The following is a 23847-nucleotide window of genomic DNA, read 5'->3' on the forward strand; positions in this document are numbered from 1 at the left end:
GTTGTCTTTAGCCTCTCAAACAATATAGAAAATTATAAAGCTGAGGTTAAAATACTTCAACATCTTGCCACTCAGAGATAAGCATATTTTAGAATATATTTTTGCATAAATACATGTAAGAAAAGTGTACCAATTTCATAAATGACATCTTGCACTAAATGCTCCCTTCTACAACTCCCTCTATTTTACTCAACATGTTTAAACTCCATCATACCTCAGTAATTGAAGATATATTTCATCATTTATAATTTAATTACCAGTTACCTATAGTTGGACATTTAAATTCTTTATAAATAATACTGTGATAAACATTCATCTTTTTTTTTTTACATTTTTATGTGAATATAACTTCAGTAGAGCTCTTCTGCCAGAAGACATGCAAGTATATGTTGGTAGATATTGCCATAACGCCTTTCAGAAAAGTCGTTCCAACTTACATCGCTCCACATCTCTACCAAGGCCAGATATTTGTTGTGAGCTAAAGACTCCCAATTTACAGCTCTAAATTCAGATCTCTTGATATTTTCACATGTTATCTGTTTCACTAGCATCTCAAATAACATACCCCAAACCTTACCCTGATTTTCTGCCTCAATTCCCAAACTTGTTTCTTCCCCTTTCTTTTTAAAAATTTTTTAAATTAATTTATTTTTTTGGCTGTGTTGGGTCTTCATTGCTGCGTACGGGCTTTCTCTAATTGAGGCGAGCGGTGGGCTGCTCTTTGCTGCGGTGCATGGGCTTCTCATTGCGGGGGCTTCTCTTGTTGTGGAGCACCGGCTCTAGGCATGTGGGTTTCAGTAGTTGCAGCACGTGCGCTCAGTAGTTGTGGCTCCCAGGCTCTAGAGCACAGGCTCAGTAGTTGTGGTGCATGGGCTTAGTTGCTCCACGGCATGTGGGATCTTCCCAGACCAGGGCTTGAACCTGTGTCCCCTGCATTGGCAGGTGGATCCTTAACCTGCCAACCGTGCCACCAGGGAAGTCCATTTCTTCCCCTTTCTATGTCTTTTATTCAAATGGAACTTAAAGTTCCTGGTTATTCAAGCCAGAAGCCTGGAGTGATCTTTTCTGTTGTCTCTTTTCCCCTGAATCTTCCTGTCAAATATATTACTAAGGCTAATGGATTCTATTCACAATTTCATGAATATCCAAATATGAGGAGGCCCTGTAGTTAAGCTTAAGCTATCCCACAATTTTTTAAAAGACACTTTAAAAAATACATATCCTTTTGATTAGGCAGTATGAATGTAAACTTTTAGGGATAAAATCAGATTTCTACCTCTAAAATTTAATTTAATTACACATATATTTAAAATGAAATTTAGAAATACTACTTTTCCCACTATTTCTTGTAAAAAGTTTGTGCAAACTCTTCAACTTACACCTTTGGTATTGTGTCAGCACTGGAATGAGTTACCTAACACAATTTCCTAGTTCACCTCCTCCTCTCTTCCATCTAAATTGTTTGAGATATTGTAGTTTTAAAATCTGTGTATAGTGCTGTCCTAGCCACAAGTAAAATTAGAGCAAAAATTTTTCCCTTCACTTTAGTTGTTGACGTATATTTATGATCTCATAACCTAAGTATGGACTGAATTGCTTTTTTCCAAAAGTGATCATTGAGGGAATTCCCTGGTGGTCCAGTGGTTAGGACTCTGCACTTTCACTGCCGAGGGCCTGGGTTCCGCCCCTGGCTGGGGAACTAAGATCCCACAAGTTGTGCTGCAGGGCCAAAAAAAAAAAAAATTTTTAAAATAAAGGCACCTCTTCCCTTAAACAAACAACCTATCATTGAAAGATTGCTTGACAGTGACATCTGCCACATGCAGTTGTGAAGTAGTACCCCAAGGAAGAATTACTAAATCTTCTCATTTTATTTGCTCCCCACCCCCCCGTCACGTCTCCCCAGCAATTGTGTCAGATTATCTCTTAAACAGTTGTTTGTTCAGGCTAACATGCTTTCTTCAGACAGTACTTTGTATTTTTTTCAAAATAAAATAACTTATAAATCATTCTGTAATCTGAGACTTTGTAAGGTTCAAATATAAGACAACTTCCTCTTGTAAGGACAGTGTTTGGTATTGAAAAACTTTACATATATATGGGCATATACAGTGAATCTCAAATCCATCTGCTCCTCCATTCCCATTACAGATCTAAATCGTCTCTCACCTGGACAGTGGCCCTCACATTTTAACTACATGCCCATAGCTATTCTTGGCTCCCTCCTCTGTTTATTCTACACACAGAGATGTTAGTTTTTCTGATGTCCAAGGAGGTGTAGGGGGTTAGTGCCAAAGGCAGCTACTTTGGGGGAGTTTTGTCACTATTTCTGTCTGAAAGCTTCTATCTCCTGCTGCTAGGGATTGGGAACAGCAACTTATATACCTTTTGTTTTGTAGATCAACATATACATTCAACATTTATCAATATTTTGTACTCAGAGTCTGCAAAATGTGCTATGCTTATGAGCTAGGGTGTTGTATGTCAGCTTTGGGCATTTTCTCAGTGTACTCTAAATTGTTTTGTATTCTTTGGAGTTGATATTTGAATGGACAGAGATTAACTCTTTTTTTCCTTCTATTTTTGATTATTTCTCCTCATTTTGTTCTGTATTAGAGAGCCTTTTGTAAAAGTGACTTATATTGTCATGTTGCCCAGAAAACTCCCTTTCAGTTCTTAAACCTAAATTCAGACTATCAAGCTAGTAAGGCCATTTGGTACCCTTGATTGTGATTCTTACTTTGCAGTTCCTTAGTTCTCACTAATTGATATTGGAATTTATAGAAATTCCCATTGTCTTTTGAAATAGATTCTTTCCTTGCTATTGGTTTAGTTTAGGGGTACAGATTCCTTCCTTCTTCTTTTCCTCCCTCCCTCCCTCCCTCCCTCCCTCCCTTCCTTCCTTCCTTCCTTCCATCTCACCCTTCCTCCCTCCTATCCCTCTTTCTTCCCTTCCCTCCCTCTTTTTTTCTTTTTTTCTGGTATTCTTTTGTTTGTTAAGACCCTTTAATGGGAAATGGGAGACTGGAGATCTTCTGACACTTTCATCTATGTTGACATTTTCTGAAAGGTCCTGATTCACTCAGACTTATAGTTGAGGTGAGTGGGGGGGAAATGGTTTTTAGTGGAGGAATCTGAATAGGGGGATATACATAGAAATGGCCATTTATCTCTAAAAATGTTTCTTTGAAATTTTGACATTTTTTGTAAGGATGATAAATCCTTTTAAATATGTTCCTGATGAAACATAGAGATTAGAAATGAAAATGGGAAATAACAAATTATTTTTTAACGAATGTTGACTCTCCCTGGAGTCAGATCAGTTTTGATGTGTAATATAGTTTTTAGGACCTTTAAACTATCTGCTTTGGAAAATTTCTAAGGATTGGGATAAATTTCTATTTTTAAAAGATATCAGAGAAAAAGAAGCTATTAAATTCCTTTTTTAATAGTGGTTAATTATATCAGCCTACTGCCTGAACCTAGAGGTTGAGATTGTTTACATAATGATGCATCTTAAAATGCAGTCTGAATTCTGTAATAGTCATTTTTTTTCCAGTCGGACTTCTAATCAAGCACATCTGTATTCCCTTTCAGCTATCTTTTTATTAACTGCTACAATGAAATATCAGTAACAGATCTTCTACCTCAAGTCCTGAACATTCTGCTGAAGCTTATAACTTTGATTTGCAGAGACCACTGAACCCAGTTATTCTGTTTTCAGGGAAAATGACAAGGCACAATAGATGGCTTTGTACCCTCTTGTCAAAAGGATGAAGCATTAATACTATGATTCAGATTTCGGTGTGCCATCTAGCACTGGTTATCTGGCATTCTGACAGGTTTGCTAATGATTCCTGATGTGAGTGCCACAAAGAAAAAATTGTAAATAGACTCAGGATAGCACTTTAGAAAAACTGTTTTTCTTTAAGAACTAAATCTACATGATCCCATCAAATAAAAGCTTTGAAAAGAAAAAGACCCACTTTTAATGATTTCTTATTTTTTCTACTGTTTTCTGCTAGGAAGGTTCATCTTACTTTGCTCTTTCTGATGCATGACTTTTAAAGGGAAAATTGTGGTGACTTTGCTGTGTCTTTTCTAGAATTGTGATTTTCATCTTACTTTTCAAATGTAGATTTTAATATTCTGTAGCTTATTTATCAATTGAGAGTTTCAGTTAAAAGCAAAATGGTTGGAATTTAACCTCGGTATGGGGAAAATACTACTTATTAAAAACAAATGATTAAAGGAAAACCTAGACAAATAGTATCAGCTTTTACATAGAACTTTTGCAAGTTTTTTGTCATAATGCTCCACTGGGTCAGGCTTCCTTTTCCATGAATGACCTTTGAAGGGCAAAGTTTTTGAAAATGTGTTTCTAGTTTTTAAAAGTTTTTTCTCATAGTAATAGATGATCACTGTAGAAAATTTGAAAATACAAAAACCATGAAGGTAAAAGTTTTTTTTAAATCACCCAATAATTATACCTGCAATAATGTTTTAAGTATTGCTAATGTTTAAGTATGAGTTTATGTATGACCCTTACATTTTTTAAATTTGCATATCCTCAGGTATGTTACAATTTGGGGGTCACATTGAATATTCTGTTTTGTGACCTGCTTTTTTCATTTAAAATACCTTATGAGCATTTGACCACATTGTTATAATCAAAACTTACTTTTAACAGTGCTGTTTAATGAAAGGATTTCTGTGAGGATTATAGTAAAAGTGTTTGTTGGAGATTAATTCCATTTAAAACTGTCAGTATAGCAATCACATTATCAAGTATCATTTTGGTGTGTTTAAGAGAGTGTTTACTCAGAGCTATGCTAGGTATTTTGGAGGGTGGATACAGAGATGAACGAAACATAGTTCCTGGCTTCACACAGGCTTAAGATCCAGTGAGGGAGGCCAACATGTACCCCATTGTTTGTAGTAAGAACGAGCGGGGAGGAGAGATGAAAACAGAAGTTCCTTAATGTGGACTTAGAGTTCTGCCTGGGTGTTGGCTTCAAAGAGCAGGTGAACAAGTGGTCAATGTGCAGGCCTTTTGCCCTAACAGTATTTATGTGTATACAACACTGTGGGTCTCCAGGTGGAGTAGACACAAAACTGAAACAAGCAGGGGAAAGAGTTGGGTGTGGAGGTTAGAAGGGTAGGGCAGGGTGTTAGCAGGACTGGGGTAGTTGCCTCAGAAGTAAGAACAAATATAGATACAACAGCATTCTCTGGGGCACCAACTTTTTAGAATATTTATAACTTGGATTCCTGGCCATGCATCAGATTTTTTTAGAGAAATGATTGTTACTTGCAAATACATTCTACACAGAAATACTTGCTTTATTTAAGCAAATAAAAACCATAAAAAACTTTCAAAAAAATTATACAGCATGATAATGGGTTTTATTTACACATAATTTGAATATAATGAAGCAATTTCAATGCTGCATTAATATTGAATTCTACATGTAGTAAACAGTGTTAGGCTTTTAGGGATGGGTATGTTTAGTTTGGTGTAGTTCAGGGATTTTTCAGATTACCTAAACCAAAGAGTTCTTACTTTAGCTATGCTTCCAGTTCTTCTGATGGTAAATGCATTAAAAATAATAATCAAGGAAGGGAGGGAAGGAAGAAAGGACGGAGAGAAAGGAGGGAGGGAGAAAACATTTCTAGGGTGTGCTGGGAAAGGACCAGATGTGCAGCAGCAGACTTGACCTTAAACTGCCAGTGGACCCAGGGCAGTAGATGAAATCTGACCAATGTGTTTATGATAACTGTTTCCAGGAATCAGTGGAGAATGGACACTCGTTTTAATATGTACTACTGCCCTAATTTGTAATAGAGACAAAGAATGTGACCTCCAGCAGACAAAGACAAATACTGTATCTTCTCATTTACATGTGGAATGTAATAGAGATAGAAATAGAAGCTCATATTCTCATAGAAATAAAGAGCAGAATGGTGCATTTTCTTCAGGGGCTAGGTGTGGGGGAAATGGAGAGATGTTGGTCAAAGGGTACAAACATACAGCTCTAAGGTGGATCAGTTCTGGGGTTTTAATGTACAGCATGATGACTATCATACCAGATTATATACATGAAAGATGTTAGAGTAGATCTTAAGTGCTATCTCCACACACATAAAATGGTAATTATGTGAAAGGATGGGGTTACAAACTGACCTTAACTATGGTAATTGTTTAACAATATATACATGTATCAAATCGTTGCATGCATAGCTTAAACTTATGTATATATTTTATGTCAATAATATCTTAAAAGCCTGAAGGGGAAAAAAAAAGAGCGTGACCTCTGTTAGCAGGAGACTTTCTTCTGACTGGTGAGGTGGCAGCAGGATTCTGCACAAGACAGCAACACCGCTTGGTCGCTTCAGTCTGTGTTTCTTCACACTGTAACTCAGAAGAATACTGAAAACTGGCCAGTTTTAAACACTAAGTGGCTCAAGAGATTCCAGAAGATTTAGTGCTTTTCAAGTTTGGGACAGAATAAGAATTTAGTTATATAAATTATTTTAAAAATTCATTAGGTTCCACTTGCCTATAATGAGAGTGGGATACTTAAAAGAGTTATGTTGATAGGGGTTGTCTAAGTTTATAACCTTGAATATCCTCTTACACCTTGAATATCCTCTTACAGATAAAAGACCAAATAGAAGTAACAAGGTGGCATTTGAACACAAATATGAAATATAGATGTGACCAGTAAGAATATATCCATAGTTGCTAGCTTATAGCAATTATGAAGGTCCTTGGTGTCATACCTGAGTTAGTTGAAGTTCTTTTAAATTATTGTCACAAGGTTCTACTCAACCCACTGGCCCTTGGAACTCTTGTCTCAGCTTGTGTGAACTCTTCCTCACTTCCTAAGAACCAGCTATACTGGATTTCTCTCAGTTCCTGTCAGCACTGTGTTCTTTCCCACCTCAAGTAAGTGCCTTCGCATGTACCACTCCCTCTACCAATCCCCCCACCTTTTTTTTTTTTTGTCTAGTTGGCTTCTATTTATCCTTCAGGTTTCAGTTCCAGTGTGATTACTCAGTGACGGCTTCCTAGACTCCCTAGACTTAGGATCTAGATTATAGATTCCCACAGTGCTCTATGCTTCTCTTTCATAACGCTCTCGAGTTTGAAATTTCTTTCTCAGTGTTCATCTTCCCTGTGAGACTTTTAGTTCAGTTGGGTGCACTCTCATTCACTGCTTTACCCGCAAGAGCCTACTATTCAGGACTCAGTAAATCTTTTTTTACACGATAGACGTGACTTTCATAGAAGGGTGGGCTCTTATGAAAGATGGTGTTCTAATCTTGTTTTCTTGTAAGCTTAAGCAAGAGAAGAAATTCATGGAAAGGAGAGAGGGAAGGAGGGAAGAAGGGAGGGAGTTATCTAGCACAGTGCTTATAGTGCAGGTTCTGGAGCCAGATTAACTGGGTTCAGATCCCAGGTCTGCTACTTTCAGTGATATAACCTTGGCCGAGTTACTTAACCTCTCTATACCTCAGCTCCTTACCTATAAAATGGGAATAATAATACCTGCCTTAAAGGTTTTCATGAGAAATGAGTGAAAACATATAGCATATATGTACAATATAATAATTATTATTATAACATAGCAGTCCTAGTCATCAGTGTTCTGATGAACAGAATTTGAGGAATTGGCATAAAAGCTGTAGTTAAAACTTACTTTTAAAGATGTAGAGCTTGCTGTGTCAATGAAGAATTTACTGTAGCATTTTGACAGAGTCCAAATAAAGTTAATTTCATTGTTTAAGAAACAGTTTAAAATAAAATTTTGTATAGACAAAGAATACTGTATCAGTTAAGTGAGTATTCTAAAATTTCCTGCATTAGATGATGTAGAGGGTGAAATGAACAATTAAAGATACAAAATTAAGCTGACTCATTTGTTCTGTGTGCTAGATCCTGGGACTAAATCTGTAAAAACAAACCATGGCCTTGGTCCTAAGATAGCTGACAAACTTTTATGTTTAACAACTGTATAATTTTTTATTTTATTTTATTTTATTTTATTTTTTTGCGGTACAAGGGCCTCTCACCGCTGTGGCCTCTCCCGTTGCGGAGCACAGGCTCCAGATGCTCAGGCTCAGCGGCCATGGCTTACGGGCCCAGCCGCTCTGTGGCATGTAGGGTCCTCCCGGACTGGGGCACGAACCCATGTCCCCTGCATTGGCAGGCGGACTCTCAACCACTGCGACACCAGGGAAGCCCTGTATAAGATATTTTTAAATAACTTTTGTGCCATAGAATATATTTTACTTTGAAATGTGTAGATACTGATTATCTAGAGAAGTCTTGCTCAAATATCATTTACAGTTTCACAAACAAGTGGACTGCAGTTTGGTTTATTTTGTCTTAGGGAACTCCTGCCTTGAACCAAGGAGCCAGTTTGGAGTTAAGCTTATGTATATCTTTTTCACTAGTTTCATGGAACTCAGGATGTAGAGGAAGCAATAAAATGCAATGCTCTTCGGAGTCTAAGTCTAATGAGAAATGACTAGTTAGTAACATCAGTTGTGTTGAACTAGTTAGATTGAACAGTTTGATGGGGAATTTCACCAGGCTATTTACAGTCATCATAGTAAGGAAGAAAAGTGGGACATGGTTATGCCCGTACTTTGCCTTTGAGGAAAACAGATTTTTTTTTTTTAAAGTTTATGGCATCTATAGGTGTGGTTCCAAGACTAGAGGTTTCTAAAAGAAAAGTTATGTGACGAAATTCTTATGGGTACAAAGAATGTTCTGAGCAGCTCAGGATTTTTAAAAGATGTATGTGATTGATAATTGGATGGAACGCAGTCACATTTGTACAGTGCTAAGTAGACTGTAAGAAATAAACATTGAAGAATTTCCTTTACTATCGGCCAAAGCTCAAAAGGAGTTTAGATACTTCATAGAGCTCAAAGAGCTTTTAAGGTTGTGTTTGAAGCAAGAGCAGTGAGAAGGAAGAGGTAGGCTTACTGTGAGAAGACGTTATTGGTAGCTGTTTACAGGCAGAAATCAGTTCTGTACCATTCTTACTTTGCTTCCATAGTCTTGGACTGGAAGAATTACTTTTCCAACAGTAAAAGATAAAACAAACAACCTCAAATGAGGGAAGTTAAATTTTAAAAAGATGATATCATAAGAGTATCATTCACTTTAAATGAAATTAAGTTTTCAAGACTCAGCTGAATTGCCCCCCAGGAGTTAAAGGGACTCTCAGGTATGATCTCAGGGTTATTGTCGATATCCTTTGTGAAATCGTGGAGAATGTGGGAAGTACCAGGAGACTGAGGCGAGACAAATGTCCCAGTTTCCAAAAAGGCATAGATTGAGAAAAACGCAAATCCACTTCCCTAACTTTAAACTGCGACAACATTGGAAGAGATTGTAAAAAATAAAACTAATAAAATATTGAAAGTGTTTAGAAAAGAAAGGGGTGGTCTCCATGAATCAACGTGAATGTATAAGAACAAGACATGCCAAACTGACCTTATTTTTTTCTTTTTTTCAATTTTATAATTACTACTGGATTAGACAATAGTAAAGACATGTCATATCTTGACTTTGGCAAGTGGTTGACAAAGTCTCCTAGACTACCCTTATAGAAAAGACAATGAAATGTTGGCAGTTGGGTTGGTTTACAGCTGCTTGCATGACCTCATCTATGCCAGCATGCCACAATGTTTACCTAAATAATAACCAGTGATTCTATATACTGATTCCTTAAAGAGAAATGGTAGTGAATATTAATTGGCATACACACAGAAAGCATGAATTTGAGTTATGAGTTCTTTTGACTGAGGATTTGTATATTGAAACTTGAGTGCCTGGATTTATTCATATGATTGAGATTTCAGTTATAGACTTTTCCCCTCCTGAGCTGTGTATGTAAGATTTACAGATCTCTTTTTAAGTTTCATAAATCAACTCGATTTATAAATCACTTAAAAGTCGAAGAATAATCTTAACACTTAAAAGCAAAGGCTGGCTGGGTAAGAATGCAATTATGAAGAATCTTTTTTCTTATTTGTTTAACAACTGCATTAACCCCAAGTAGATGTTTTCATACTCTTGAAATGTCAAGTTTCTGTGAAACTCTCCTTAAACAAAAGCTGGAAGTTCATATACAATTCAGTAATATAGATAATCTCAGCGGTGTCTCTGTGAGCTAATGTTTCTGTTGGCCTTCTGGTAATTACACAGCCATCTCCCTATTCAGGATATTTGTACTTTTTTTTTTTTTTAATAAATTCCATGGAACCACATCGAAGTGGAAAGCATAATATTCTGTCCCCTTACGAAAGTTGTTTTTGGTTTCTTGAAGCAAGGAAGTCCATGATGACTGCTATATCCAATATATTCTGTCATTAATTCTTATTAATCTTAAAGAATGCCAATCTGTATGATTTGTTAATCTTTTATAGTTGACATTTCATTGATATTTGTGATATTTTGTCCCCAACCTCAGAAAAGTGTGATGATTTCTTTGAATAGTTGTGCACTTTAAATAAAATATCCCATTTATGAAATTGTACTTCAACCTCTTCTTTTCAGCTGTTCATCTCAGCATTGCATCCAGAATCCCCATAGAAGTTGAGAGTGAAGATAGAGTGCAGTTCCCGTCCTGATAAATCTAGGTGTTATTCTTTAAATCTAATTCTTTCCGCTTTAATGATTCTGTCTTAAGGTCTCACGGGCCCTTGAAACAGGAATTGAGTTGTTTACCTTCATTTTCCCTTAAAAGAGCCCCCCTCGTGGTAATTTGTGATCTATGATTTTTATTATGGCTTTGTCTTGTTGTTTTTATAGATTAAAGTCCAGTGTGGGTTTTTAGCATTGTATAGTTATCTCTGTGAGTTATGTCATATTTTATAGTAAAGCTTCAAATTTAAAAATTTGACAAACGTTGAATTTAAAAAGTGTTGATTTAGATTGTCTTCTTTAATAAAACAGGCATTAGCCTTTATCCATATTAAAACTGTTTTTGAAAATACATTGGATAGCAGGTTTTTAGATAATGAAGCCTATGTAACTTACTTCAAATAGAAAAAAAATGATGCGTTCTCTGTCTAGTCAAAAACCCTAACCAAACTTCTGCAAGCATCACTTAATACTTTCAAGCACCTATGTAACAGTCCACAAAAGCTTTTGTATACTGATTATTACAGTGCATTTGAAACACTCCTTATCTAATTTTTAAAATACGTAATGAACTCATTATTGGGTATGATTTTGTTCACTAAGCAATGAGACTGTACAGTATTGATTATGAATTGGGTTTTTCTTCTACCCAGCAATGAACAAGTTCCATAATATAAATAAAAAATGAAATAATATGATTCCATTTAAATTGGAGTTGGGTTGGTGGGGCCCCGAAGTGCCTGACAGAAGCAGCCTCTGGGACCACACATTGTTCTGTGTTATTCCTGTAAATATCTTTCAGGTTTTCTTCTTTGATCACAAGGTTCTCCCCTTCCTCAACATCTATTTTTGACGATGCAAAACAGGGACTTTTTGGTTTATGTTTATTAGTTTAGGATCTGAATGTTATCTCTAAACTTTAGAAGCTCTCTGATTTCCTGCTTATTTTAATACTCTCTCATTTAGGTTATGTTTATTTATATATGTGAGAAAAGACCAAAAGAAGGGATTAGAAATGCTGTGTTACAGAATAATAGTTAAAAGAATGAACTGATCTGTAGTAACCTTTGATTTATCTAATCTGGTCATAACTATGCTGTTTCAAATAAAATAAAGAGTATATTTTAATCAACTAGTCATTTCTTATTCAATAAGATAATCTATTTTGATTTAGCATTGCTCTTTTCTAATTATCTGAAATCTTGTCTAATGAAAAGTGTTTGGATTGCTTTGATGTTCATTTTAAGCTCAACCCTTATTATAAATTCACTGCGATCAGATTTCTGCAGTCCTCTATTTTTCTGCTTAATATTTCTTTGAGACCCCTAATGTCCCTCTTTTTAATCTCCCATTTTCCCCACAAATAAGAAAAAACAACCATTCACTCCTATTTATTCACATTGTATCTAGGAGTCAAGCAAGTGGACAGAAAATGCCTGTTCAATCTAGTGATAGGCAGAAGGTTCTGAGTAGGACCCATTTGGCCTGTTAGAGATGATAAAGATGGCCAGTGTGGGTGGAGCATAGTTTGAGAGGGTGAAGGGTGAGTGAGTTTGGGTCAGAGATGGCCAGAGCTGAAACATGTAGGGCTTTCTAAGCCCTGTTTAGAAGTTTGAATTATATTCCAAGAGCAGCAAGAAGTCATTTGTGGCTCTAAACAGAATAGTGATTACCTGATTTATGTTTAAAAGTCTCATTCTGGCTTCTTTGTGAATGGTGGGAGCAGGAAGGAGCCAAGAATGGATGGAGGGAAACCGATTAGAAGGCTGTTACAGAATTCCAGGTGAGAAATGATAGTGGCTTAGCTTAGATGGTGGCAGTGGAAATGAAGGGAAGTGGGCAGTTATGGGATATGTTTTGCAGGTAGAACTGACAAAAGTTGCTAATAAATTGCACTGAGGGATAGAAGTAAAAAGGAGAAATTGAGGATGACTTCTAGGTTTGGGGTTTGTTCTATTGGATTGGTGGTGGTAATTTTCTAAGACAGGAAGAACTAGAGGAGAGGAAAATAATGGGAGAGGATAGAATTAAGAGTTCTGTTTTGGTCATCTGAAATTTGAGGCGCTTATTTGAATTCCAAATATATCTGCAATATATAGAGAGTGTGATGAGTTTGGAGCCTGGTGGAGATAGGTCAGGGATAGAGATGTGATAAGAATTTGGCACTTACCAGGGTATAGATCGTATTTAAAGTCATGGGACTGAATGAAATTACCTTGGATATTTGTCATGTTCTGTGACTTATACGTCCTCCCTCTCCTTCCATGTATAATTATGCTTACATTGTGTATTAAAGTTGTGTATTTTAATTATAGTACCTATAATAGTTTGGTACAATTATCTTGTTTTGGATAAAATATTCTGATTTCTTTTTCCTATTTATGGCTAAATGGTTTAAGGGTATTCATTAACTAGCATTGATATTTAACTGGGGATCTAACAGTTATGTGTTTTGTCTTGTGTGGTTTTTTTGTAGGCAAAGTCATTAATAAAGATTTGCGACATTACCTGAGTCTTCAGTTTCAGAAAGGATCAGTTGACCACAAACTGCAGCAAGTGATTAGAGATAATCTCTATTTGAGAACTATTCCATGTAAGTATGAGATGGAATTAAAGAAATGCAGCCAAAATATCTTTATGTAACTAATCAAACGTCTAGAAATAATTCACTAGAGTATCTCATGAAATTGTGGAGACTAAGTTGGGGCATTGGAATGAAACAAAAATTGGATAAAGAGAAAAATTTTCAGAGGACTTTCAAGTGTTTTGTTTTAAAAATAGAAAAACTAGAAGATTCTATATTTTGACTTTTTAAAAAGTCATTAGACTTTAAAATTTTAAGAATATAAATGTACATGTTGCTAACTAGATGCTTTTCCTATAAATCAATTTCTAAAGCCTATGCAGTAAGAAGACTATTTTGCTCTCAATGCCTGTACACTGAGAACAAATATTTTTTATTAATTATTAGGATACTACTAATTTTAAAATCTGCCTCTTCCCAAAAGGAAAAAAGGAGGAAGCATGCAGTGCCACCTTTGTGGTAATCCATTTTGAATTTTTATCTAGATGTTGGTGTATCTCTTCTAGTCTTAATAGTTTTCATAGGACTTGTTTGTTGTTGTAATGATAGTTTTGGCTTTTTATTGTTTTTTTTAACACATAACAAATCAGGTATGCTTGGTTTAACTAGTGTAGGTCTGGGGAAGAATAAAAGCAGTAAACAATAAAAGGGAATAAGAGGACATTCTGGTTTGTTTTACTTTTCAGTATATTTGTAATTTCTTGTGGATACTAGCTTTTATAAGGCCTCTGGAATTCTTGATTTCTTTTTCTTGTTATTTAATCTCACACAATGTCCCGTTCATCACCAAACCTTCCTAATTATGCTTCTTAAATACCTATCTCTCTGCACTACCATAGACCCTCACTCTTTCTTACTTGGATTTTAAACAACAACAACAACAACAAATAGCATTATGTAGTTGCAAAGAGCTAAGTAAAACTGACTTCAAAATCTTGATTCTGGCGTTTTACTAGTTGGTTTACTTGGGCAGCTTACTTAATCTTCCTAAGCTTCAGAATCTCCATGTATAAAATGGGAATCATAAGGCTCACCTGATATCATTATTAGAATTAAAGCGAGAATATAAATGTAAACTACTTGGTCTAGAGTAGGTACTCAAGCAGTGTGTGGCCCCTTGCCCCATTCTAACTGTTTCCCCTGACTCCAGTGTCACCTCAGTCTAGTCCATCTTTAAAGTGCACGTCTGATTCTTTTCCATTTGTAGTTTATCCTTCAAAAAGCCCTGTTGACTACAAGTCTAGACTCCTTAACATGGTATAAAATATTTTGTTTTAAAATCTGACTACTTTTCTATGATTTCCTCCCATAAATCTACCTTGTCACATTTCAGAATTGCAATTCCTGCCTTCTTTTCTTTGCATTTGCCTGATAAATCTTTGTCCATCTTTTATCTTTCTGAATCTCTTTGTTTTGCAAATAGTGTTGAACTTTGTAGCCAGTGTGAAAATATATTTATTGATTAGATTGATATCTTTAGTCTCAGTTTTGTCATGTTTTTCTATTTTGTAGCCAATGTGAAACTTTATATTTATTGATGTGATTGATATCTTTAGTCCCAGTTTGGTCATATTTTTCTATTTTACCCATATATAAGTATTTTATATAAAAAGCCTTTCACTATGTAGTCTATTTTATTTGAGCTCTCTTTTTAGGAAGATTTGTATCTTTATTCTACTGGTTATCTCTGTACCTTTATATAATACTCTTTGTTTCTCATCCCTTTTTTTTGCTCCTACTATGAGTAATATTAAAATTATCTAGTCATTCCTTCTTCCTCCTTACCTCTCCCTCTCCCATCATCTCACTTGAAGTAATATCTTTTTATTCCCAACAAATATAAGGTAATCAGCAAGCTCATTCTGCTTTGCATATGCTTTCCTCATTCTGACCGTTTTTTGATGCTTGATCTGTATCTATATTGGCAATGCAAGCAACCATTATGTACTGTACTCTCCCTTTTATAATCATCATTTATTCTTCATTCTTTGGGTAGATACATATCTAATCGAGCTACCAACCCTTATGTTGTTGTTTCTTCAATAATTCTGGTTGTCTAAAGCTTGTTGTCTACCAGATTTCCATGAAAGGTTCACAGGATCATTATAGCAGTTTCTCTGTGGCCTTTATACTTTAAAGTTTGTTTGGATGGATATGAAATTTTTGGCTCATAATTTCTTTCCCAGACTATCTTAATTATCTAATTGTTTTCTGGCATAAAGCATTGCTCTTAAAAAAATCTGAAAACAATCTGATTTTTATCCCCTTATAAGGAACTTGGTACTTTGCCTGCATGGGGTATCTCAGGGTAGCATTTTTAGTTTCATAGCTCTAGAGCTCCCTCCTTCCTTGTTAAAGCAAGGTAATAAAAATATGTACTTGTACTTTTTGCTGCCCTCTGCCACTTTTACTTGATCGTCTTTTTAACTTACTTCTACTGTCCTAGTTTTGCAGTTTCTCCCCAGTGTGAGGTTTTGCCTTAGAAAGGAGCTCTACAATTTATTTGTTTTAATTCATAGTTTCCAAACAGCTACAGCTATTTCAGATCCTAACTGGAACTCCTAACTTAAAATTGAACTGCCCAAAACACGTCCAAGAATCTAGAAGCCCTGATGCATCAGTAGCAGTTAGCAAACTGAATGGTCGCATCTGGTCTCTAAATGTAATTCTTTACTAAAAGATGCCAGATTGGGACTTCCCTGGTGGTCCAGTGGTTAAGAATCCGCCAGCCAATGCAGGGGACATGGGTTTAAGCCCTGGTCCGGGAAGAACCCACATGCCGCGGAGCAACTGAGCCCATGTGCCACAACTACTGAGCCTGCGCTCTAGAGCCTGTGAGCCACAACTACCGAAGCCCATGTGCCTAGAGCCCATGCTCTGCAACAAGAGGGCCACCACAATGAGAAGCCTGCACACCACAACGAAGAGTAACCCCCGCTCGCCACAACTAGAGAAAGCCCATACACAGCAACAAAGACCTAATGCAGCCAAAAATAAATAAATAAATAATAAAAATAAATTAATTGTAAATTAATTATAAAAAAAGAAATTTAAAAAAAAGATGCCAGATCTTCCTGGAGAAAATTCTGATTCCCCGTCTAGGGCAAGGAAAGTACAAGGTGAGCTCGGAATATCCAATTATATCAGAAAGTATGCTTAAAAAATTTGGGGGACATATCAGAAGAACATAAAGAAAAAAAAGCCACCTAGATGGGGTGCCCACTGACAAAATCTAAGACAATTTAAAACACAAAATTAATAAGAGAGAAAGAGAGACTTCTACTGTTGTCAGACATTGCATTATAGATAAAACACAACTGTGACCCCTAAGAGAAGAGGAAAGGAGACTGCACACAGAGGAGTCCTGTAATTTCCTCAGCTTTCTTCCTGGAGGCACTTTTGAGGCTACAGCTCAGTAAGGAAGAGCCCAGGTAGAGTTTAGCAGACCCTGAGTTGAGGGGACATATGAAATATGAGTTCAAGAAGTCTGAGGTGTTTGGAATTTGCAAGACAGGGTGTCAGAGAGGAAAGAACTATGAAGAAAAAGAGTTCAGGCAAACTGCATAGGTGCCTCCTTGGGTCTGTTGCTGAATACTAAGCTGAGAATGTGTAGGATGAGACTTCACATAGCAGGGCAAAGAACTCTCTGTGAGCTGTAAGATTAACAATACCAGAGCTTACACAGGGCCAAGAGAAATTTGAGTTCTAACCAGACTGAGTGGAGAGAACCCGTAAGGGTCATGGCTTACTAGTAGGGTTAAAATGACCATAGATTAAGCTCCTTGAGACCCATTTTAACAAAATTAAATTTAAAAAGTCCCAAAAGGATCAAGTGAATATGCATGTAACTTAACTGTTAGTAAAAATAAAGGAAAGGAGGGAGGGGGAGGAAAGGGAATAATCCACACTCTTTAAAAGGAAGTCAACAAAATCTAGACACTGAATAACATAATATTCACAATGTCCAGTGTCTAATAAAAAAGTACTAGGCATACAAAAAAACAAGGAAATGTGACCCATAATCAAAAGAAAAGTGAGCTGATTAAAGAAAATAATAATAATAAAAAAAAAACCCAGAAGGGACACAGATAATGACCATACCAAGAATTTTAAAGTTATCATAAATATGCTCAAGGATTTAAAGGACAATATGAACAGAATAAAGAGAAAACAAGATGTATACTTTTTTTTTTTTTGCGGTATGTGGGCCTCTCACTGTTGTGGCCTCTCCCGTGACGGAGCACAGGCTCCGGACACACAGCCTCAGCATCCATGGCTCACAGGCCCAGCTGCTCAGCGGCATGTGGGATCTTCCCGGACCAGGGCACAAACCCATGTCCCCTGCATCAGCAGGCGGACTCTCAACCACTGCACCACCAGGGAAGCCCAAGCTGTATACTTTTAAAAAGAACTAAATGGAACTTCAAAAATTCACTGGATGGGCTTAACAGCAGATTAGGAACTGCAAAAGAAAAGATCAGTGAACTTGAAGACTTAGCAATATAAACTAATCAAACAAACATGGAGAGGAAAAAGAGTAAAACAGTGAACTTTTTAAAAGAAACCAAATAGTGAGAGAGACAGACTTCTACCTTTGCAACGAAGGACTAACTGGTACTGGATTTACCGTCTTATCATAAACAACCAGAAATTGGGCAAGATATCTATAACAGCTGTTTTCAGACATTGGATTATAAGCAGAGCAGTACTGTGATCTGCTCATATTGACCTGTGGCACACTATCAAGCCAAAGTGGGGGAAGCAGAAAAAATATTTGAAGAAATAGTGGCTGAAATATTTGAAAATTCAGTGAAAACTATAAACCCATAGATGAAAGAATCTCAACAAACCCCAAGCAGAAGAAACATTAAAAAAAAAAAAGATCAACGTACATAATAATCTCATTGCTGAAAACCAGCGATAAAGAGAAAATGTGAAAGGCAGACAGAAAAAGAGGTACATGTGGGGAATATAGAATGACTGCAGACTTATCAACAGAAACAGTACAAACTGGAAGTCAGTCAAATGTCATCTTTAAGATGCTGGAAAGAAAAAATGCCAACCTATATAAACTAAAAGTATCCTTAAAAATAAAGAGAAATTTTTGAGACAAAAAAGGATGAGGGAATTTTTCTCTAGCAGACTTGTACTATAAGAAATAGTAAAGGAAATTCTTCAGATGGAATGGAAATGATACCAGAATGAGAGCTAAAAGGAAAATAGAAAAAACTTCATAATTATAGTTAAAGATTTCAATACCCACTTTAGAAAAAGTAAGCAAAAAATCAACAAGGTTATAACATGAATAACACTTTCAACCAACTTGACCTAATTGTTATTTGTTAGAGCATACTACCCAATAACACAAGGATATACATTCTTTCTAGTGCACGTGGAACATTTACAAATATAGACCATATTCTGGACCATAAAACAAGACTCAGTAAATTTAAGAGGATTTAAATCATACAAAATATGTTCTCTGATCATAATGGAATTAAATTAGAAATCATTTATAGAAACATATCTGGAAAATCTCCAAATATTTGGAAATTAAATAGCACACTTCTAACTAATTTGTGAGTTAAAGAATAAGCTACAAGGAAAATTACAAAGTATCACACATATCAATACAACATATCAATTTGTGGGATGTTGCTAGAGCAGTACTTAGAGGGAAATTTATAGTATTAAATACTTATATTAGAAAATAATAAAGATCTCAATCAATGATCTAAATTTCTACCTTAAGAAGAGCAAAGTAAACCCAAATTAAGTAGCAGGAAGGAAATAATAAAGAGAAGAGCAGAAATCAATAAAATAGAAAACAGAGAAATGATAGAGAAAAATCTGTGAAATCCAAAGCTGCTTCTTTCAGATTAATAAAAGTGATAAACAACAATGTTGAGAATGGGAAAGATGGCATCACTGAAAATCCTACAGATGTTAAGTGGATAATCAGGAATATGCTAAACAACTTTATGCCAATAAACTCAACAACTCAGATGATTGGATAAATTCCTTGGAAGACAAAAACTATCAATGCTCACTCAAGAAAAAATAGATGAACTGAACAGCCCTCTATCTATTAAAGAAATTAAATTTGTAGTTTGTAACTTTCCCAAAGAGAAAACTTCAGGCCCAGATGGTACTGGTGAATTGTTCCAAATATTTAAAGAAGAAATAATGCCAATTCTACATAACCTCCTCTGAAAATTAGAACAGTTCCCAACCTCACTCTGTGATCTGAGCATTATCCTGATTCTAAAGTGAGATAAAAACTAGATCAAAATTTTTCATGAATGCAGGCTCAGAATCTTTTAAATATTTTAGCAAATCAATATATAGCAATAGGTAAAAAGTATAACACATTATGACCAAGTGGGATTTGTCCGAGGAATGCAAAGTTGGTATAACATTTGAAGATTAATATAGTAACAGACTAGAAAAGACATGTGATCTTCTCAATAGGTGCTGAAAAAACATCTGACAAAGTCCAACACTAGTTCATGATAGAATCTCTCAGAACACTAGTCTGCCTGTTTGTTACTCACTACCTCTTGGCTTCAAATCTGCTCTTTTTGCTTGCTTATGATACTGTCACATTTTTCCCTTACCACCTGACACAATGGTAAGCTTCGTCAGTAGAGTGTGCAGGAAGGATACTAGAAAGAAGAGGCTTCTTTTCCTGGTTCCAGTGTGTCTTTTTCTTTTTGCTTCTGCCTGCAAAAAGACACTCAGTAAGTTTTAGCAGCACTCTACCAGTCAGCTACCCAGTGGCAAGTTCAGTAGTGCACCTGGGCAGGGGTGGGAGGGGGATGAGGGGGAGGGGTTGGGGTGGGGGGAGTCCCAACAGCAAGTTCAGGAACACCCTCATAGGTGGCTTCATGAGTTCCACCAATGCACCAGCTGAATTCTCCCAGTTTTCTGATGAGTTCTGTGGGGACCCCAGCAGGCTTCCCAGATTTCAGCAATATCTCTTGTAAGTGGTTTTCCAGTGGGTTTGTAGCAAGCCTAGCCAGTGTCCCAGCTGGTTTTCTAGTAAGTCCAAAACACCCCCCTACATCATCCCTACCACTCAAGGCAGCTTGTTGGTGAACTTCATTGGTACTCCAGCAGACAGTTCCCTGTCCACCAGCCTCAGCCTACTGATTGTGAACCAGCTCTGTCCCAAGGCAACCCAGTAAACTTCTCTACCATCCAGTGGGCTGCTACACACCTTCTCCAGCAAGGTCTGAATCCCAGACTTTGAGAGCATCTCTTTGAGGATGGTACTCTTTAGAGTTCTCTTTTATTCCCTCTTAGTTAATTCTTTATAAATAGTTGATAATTCTTTACATTAAGCTGTCCTCGTTCAAGTTACCATCTAGTTTCTTGCTCCTCTTTGGACCCTGGATGATACAGAATTGGTACTGGTAGTAGTTCTAGGAGACAGACCCTCCAAGAAGGGATCTTAGGATTGGTTTTGGTTGTGTACTTGGGCTTGAGCCCAGAGCCAGATTCCTTCCAGTGGGAAGTAGGTTGCTGGTAATTCGTGACAAGTGGCATCACAATTTAATCATAGTATAACCTGTGGCTGATTGTGATGAAGTACCAGCTGAGCCAAGTACCTTGGGACCCAAATGACTGCTACACTTGACCATTATAGCAGTAATAATGGCTATAAATACTGAGGTATGGGATGGATTCTCATGAGTGCACCAAGCACTTAAAGAGAGAAAATGACAATATAAAATCAAATGGTTTATTATTATTAGAAACTAATATAACAAGATTTTAATAACACTTTTAAATGATCTCAACCCGATACAGCCATTTGCTAACAGAAAACCTTAAAAGAAGGGAACATTAACACAAAATAAATGCCAAATAAAAATCATCTAAAAATTTGAAAGGTAATACCACACATACTTAATATTTGAATTTTTCACTCCTGAAATGAAAATTTAAAGCACACAAAGTATCAATTGCATTATCTGATGGTCTTGATTTTTGTTTGGTAACAAATATTCAGACATAGAAAAAATATATTTCATTTTGCATTGACATTCATAAAATTGTTGAGTATGTCCAAAAGCATCTTCAAATTGGATGTTAGCCATTGGTCATTCATATAAGCTTGTTTTCGTTTTTTTTTTTGTTGTTCACGACCCACTATTCTTTTTTTTTTATCATCTTTATTGGAGTATAATTGCTTTACAATAGTGTGTTAGTTTCTGCTGTATAACAAAGTGAATCAGCTATACATATACATATATCCCCATATCTCCTCCCTTTTGCTTCTGCTTCCCACCCTTCCTATCCCACCCCTCTAGGTAGACACAAAGCACCGAGCTGATCTCCCTGTGCTATGTGGCTGCTTCCCACTAGCTATCTATTTTACATTTGGTAGTGTATATATGTCCATGCCACTCTCTCACTTTGTCCCAGCTTACCCTTCTTCCTCCCCATGCCCTCATGTCCATTCTCTACATCTTCATCTTTATTCCTGTCCTGCCCCTATGTTCCTCAGAACCATTTTTTTTTTTTTAGATTCCATATATATGTGTTAGCATACGGTATTTGTTTTTCTCTTTCTGACTTCACTCTGTATGACAGTCTCTAGGTCCATCCACCTCACTACAAATATCTCAATTTTGTTTCCTTTTATGGCTGAGTAATATTCCATTGTATATATGTGCCACATCTTTATCCATTCATCTGTCCATGGACATTTAGCTTCTTTATCCATTCATCTGTCGATGGGCATTTAGGTTGCTTCCATGTCCTGGCTATTGTAAATAGAGCTGCAATGAACATTATGGTACATGACTCTTTTTGAATTATGGTTTTCTCAGGGTATATACCCAGTAGTGGGATTGCTGGGTCGTATGGTAGTTCTATTTTTAGTTTCTTAAGGAACCTCCATACTCTTCTCCATAGAGGCTGTATCAATTTACATTCCCACCAACAGTGTGAGAGGGTTCTCTTTTCTCCGCACCCTCTCCAGAATTTATTGTTTGTAGACTTTTTGATGATGGCCATTCTGACTGGTGTGGGATGATACCTCACTGTAGTTTTGATTTGCATTTCTCTAATGATTAGTGATGTTGATCATCCTTTCATGTGTTTGTTGGCAATCTGTATATCTTCTTTGGAGAAATGTCTATTTAGGTCTTCTGCCCATTTTTGGATCGGGTTTTTTTTTTTTTTTTGATATTGAGCTGCATGAGCTGCTTGTATATTTTGGAGATTAATCCTTTGTCAGTTGCTTCATTTGCAAATATTTTCTCCCATTCTTAGGGTTGTCTTTTTGTCTTGTTTATGGTTTCCTTTGCTGTGCAAAAGCTTTTGAGTTTCATTAGGTCCATTTGTTTATTTTTGTTTTTATTTCTATTTCTCTAGGATTGTTTCCTTTTTTAATGATGAGAATATTTTGCTTTCTTGCCCTGATTTTGTTTTTGCCATTGAAATCTATATTGCTTTTACTTCAGATTTTAGACCAGTTTCTGATTTCAGGTTGAAGTGTTCTGCAACAACATTCACTTCTTGCATTTCTTCTCTTAAAGTATTTACAAAGCACTGAAACTCACAGCTAATAACAAATGGTGAAAAATGCAGGAGAACTTTGTTGGATAGTGTTCAGGTAACATTCAGATCTCCCAACCAATGTTAAAAACATTACATAGAATCATATAGCGAAACTGCCAATTTAAGACCTTATCTAGCCTTCAAAACTTGTAATATTTTTGTAACATTTTGGAACAGGATTTATATAAAGTATAAATATATATAAACTTATTAACATTATATTTGCAAGAACAACCCACCATTAGCAGCAGAGCCCTGACCACACACTTGCTGCATGGGAACAGCTGCAGGTAAGACTGACTGAGTAGATTGTGACTGCTGCTCTCCTCCAGGCTTCTGCCCTAGTCCCTGAAAATGTCAGCTTTAACATTTGATTCTACTTTTCAGTGTTTCCTGCTCTTACTTTCCGTCGAAACCAGTAACAACTCTATCTCAAATTATTATGCTTTAATTCTCACAGCAGAACCATAATACCTTTTGTTCCCTCATTTTCCCCATCAACTGATTTTTCTTGGGATTTAGAAAAAGCAGACTTGCTGAGAAGCTCCAGAAAGGAATTCCTACATGGAAACTATAATGTAAATCAACTATAGCTCTCATATATTGTTGGTGGGAATGCAAAGTAGTGCATCTACTTTGGGGCTTTTTCTTATAAAGTTAAACATACACTTATCATATGACCCAGCAATTCTACTCCTAGTTATTAAACCTAACATAAATTTAAATATAAATCTACCCAAAGACTTTGTAAATGTACAGCAGCTTTATTTATAGTACTGTCTTAAATCTGGAAACAACCCAAATGTCCACCAATGGTGAATGCATAATCAAATTTTGGTGTATATATATATAGTGGAATACACCTCAGTGATAAAAGGATATTTAACAACAAACTGGATGAATCTCAAAAGTGTCATACAGAATAAAAGAAGCCAGATACAAACCACTACTGAAATCAAATTAATGTATGATTTCATTTATATGAGATTCTATTAAAGGCAAAACTATAGTGACAACAGGTCAGTGGCTG

General features: G+C 36.2%; 1 protein-coding gene across 3 annotated transcripts in view; it reads left to right on the plus strand.

Annotated features, from left to right (window-relative positions):
• Positions 1–23847, plus strand: part of MAGI3 (membrane associated guanylate kinase, WW and PDZ domain containing 3) — a 279275-nt gene that overhangs the window by 160267 nt on the left and 95161 nt on the right. For all 3 annotated transcript variants that reach the window (XM_082613413.1, XM_082613414.1, XM_082613415.1), the window contains exon 2: positions 13140–13256. In XM_082613413.1, the coding sequence (XP_082469539.1) occupies positions 13140–13256 (117 nt within the window). The remainder of the gene's footprint in view (positions 1–13139; positions 13257–23847) is intronic.

Source organism: Mesoplodon mirus (assembly GCF_964341445.2).
Source record: "Mesoplodon mirus genome assembly, chromosome: 3".
Lineage (NCBI taxonomy): Eukaryota > Metazoa > Chordata > Mammalia > Artiodactyla > Ziphiidae > Mesoplodon > Mesoplodon mirus.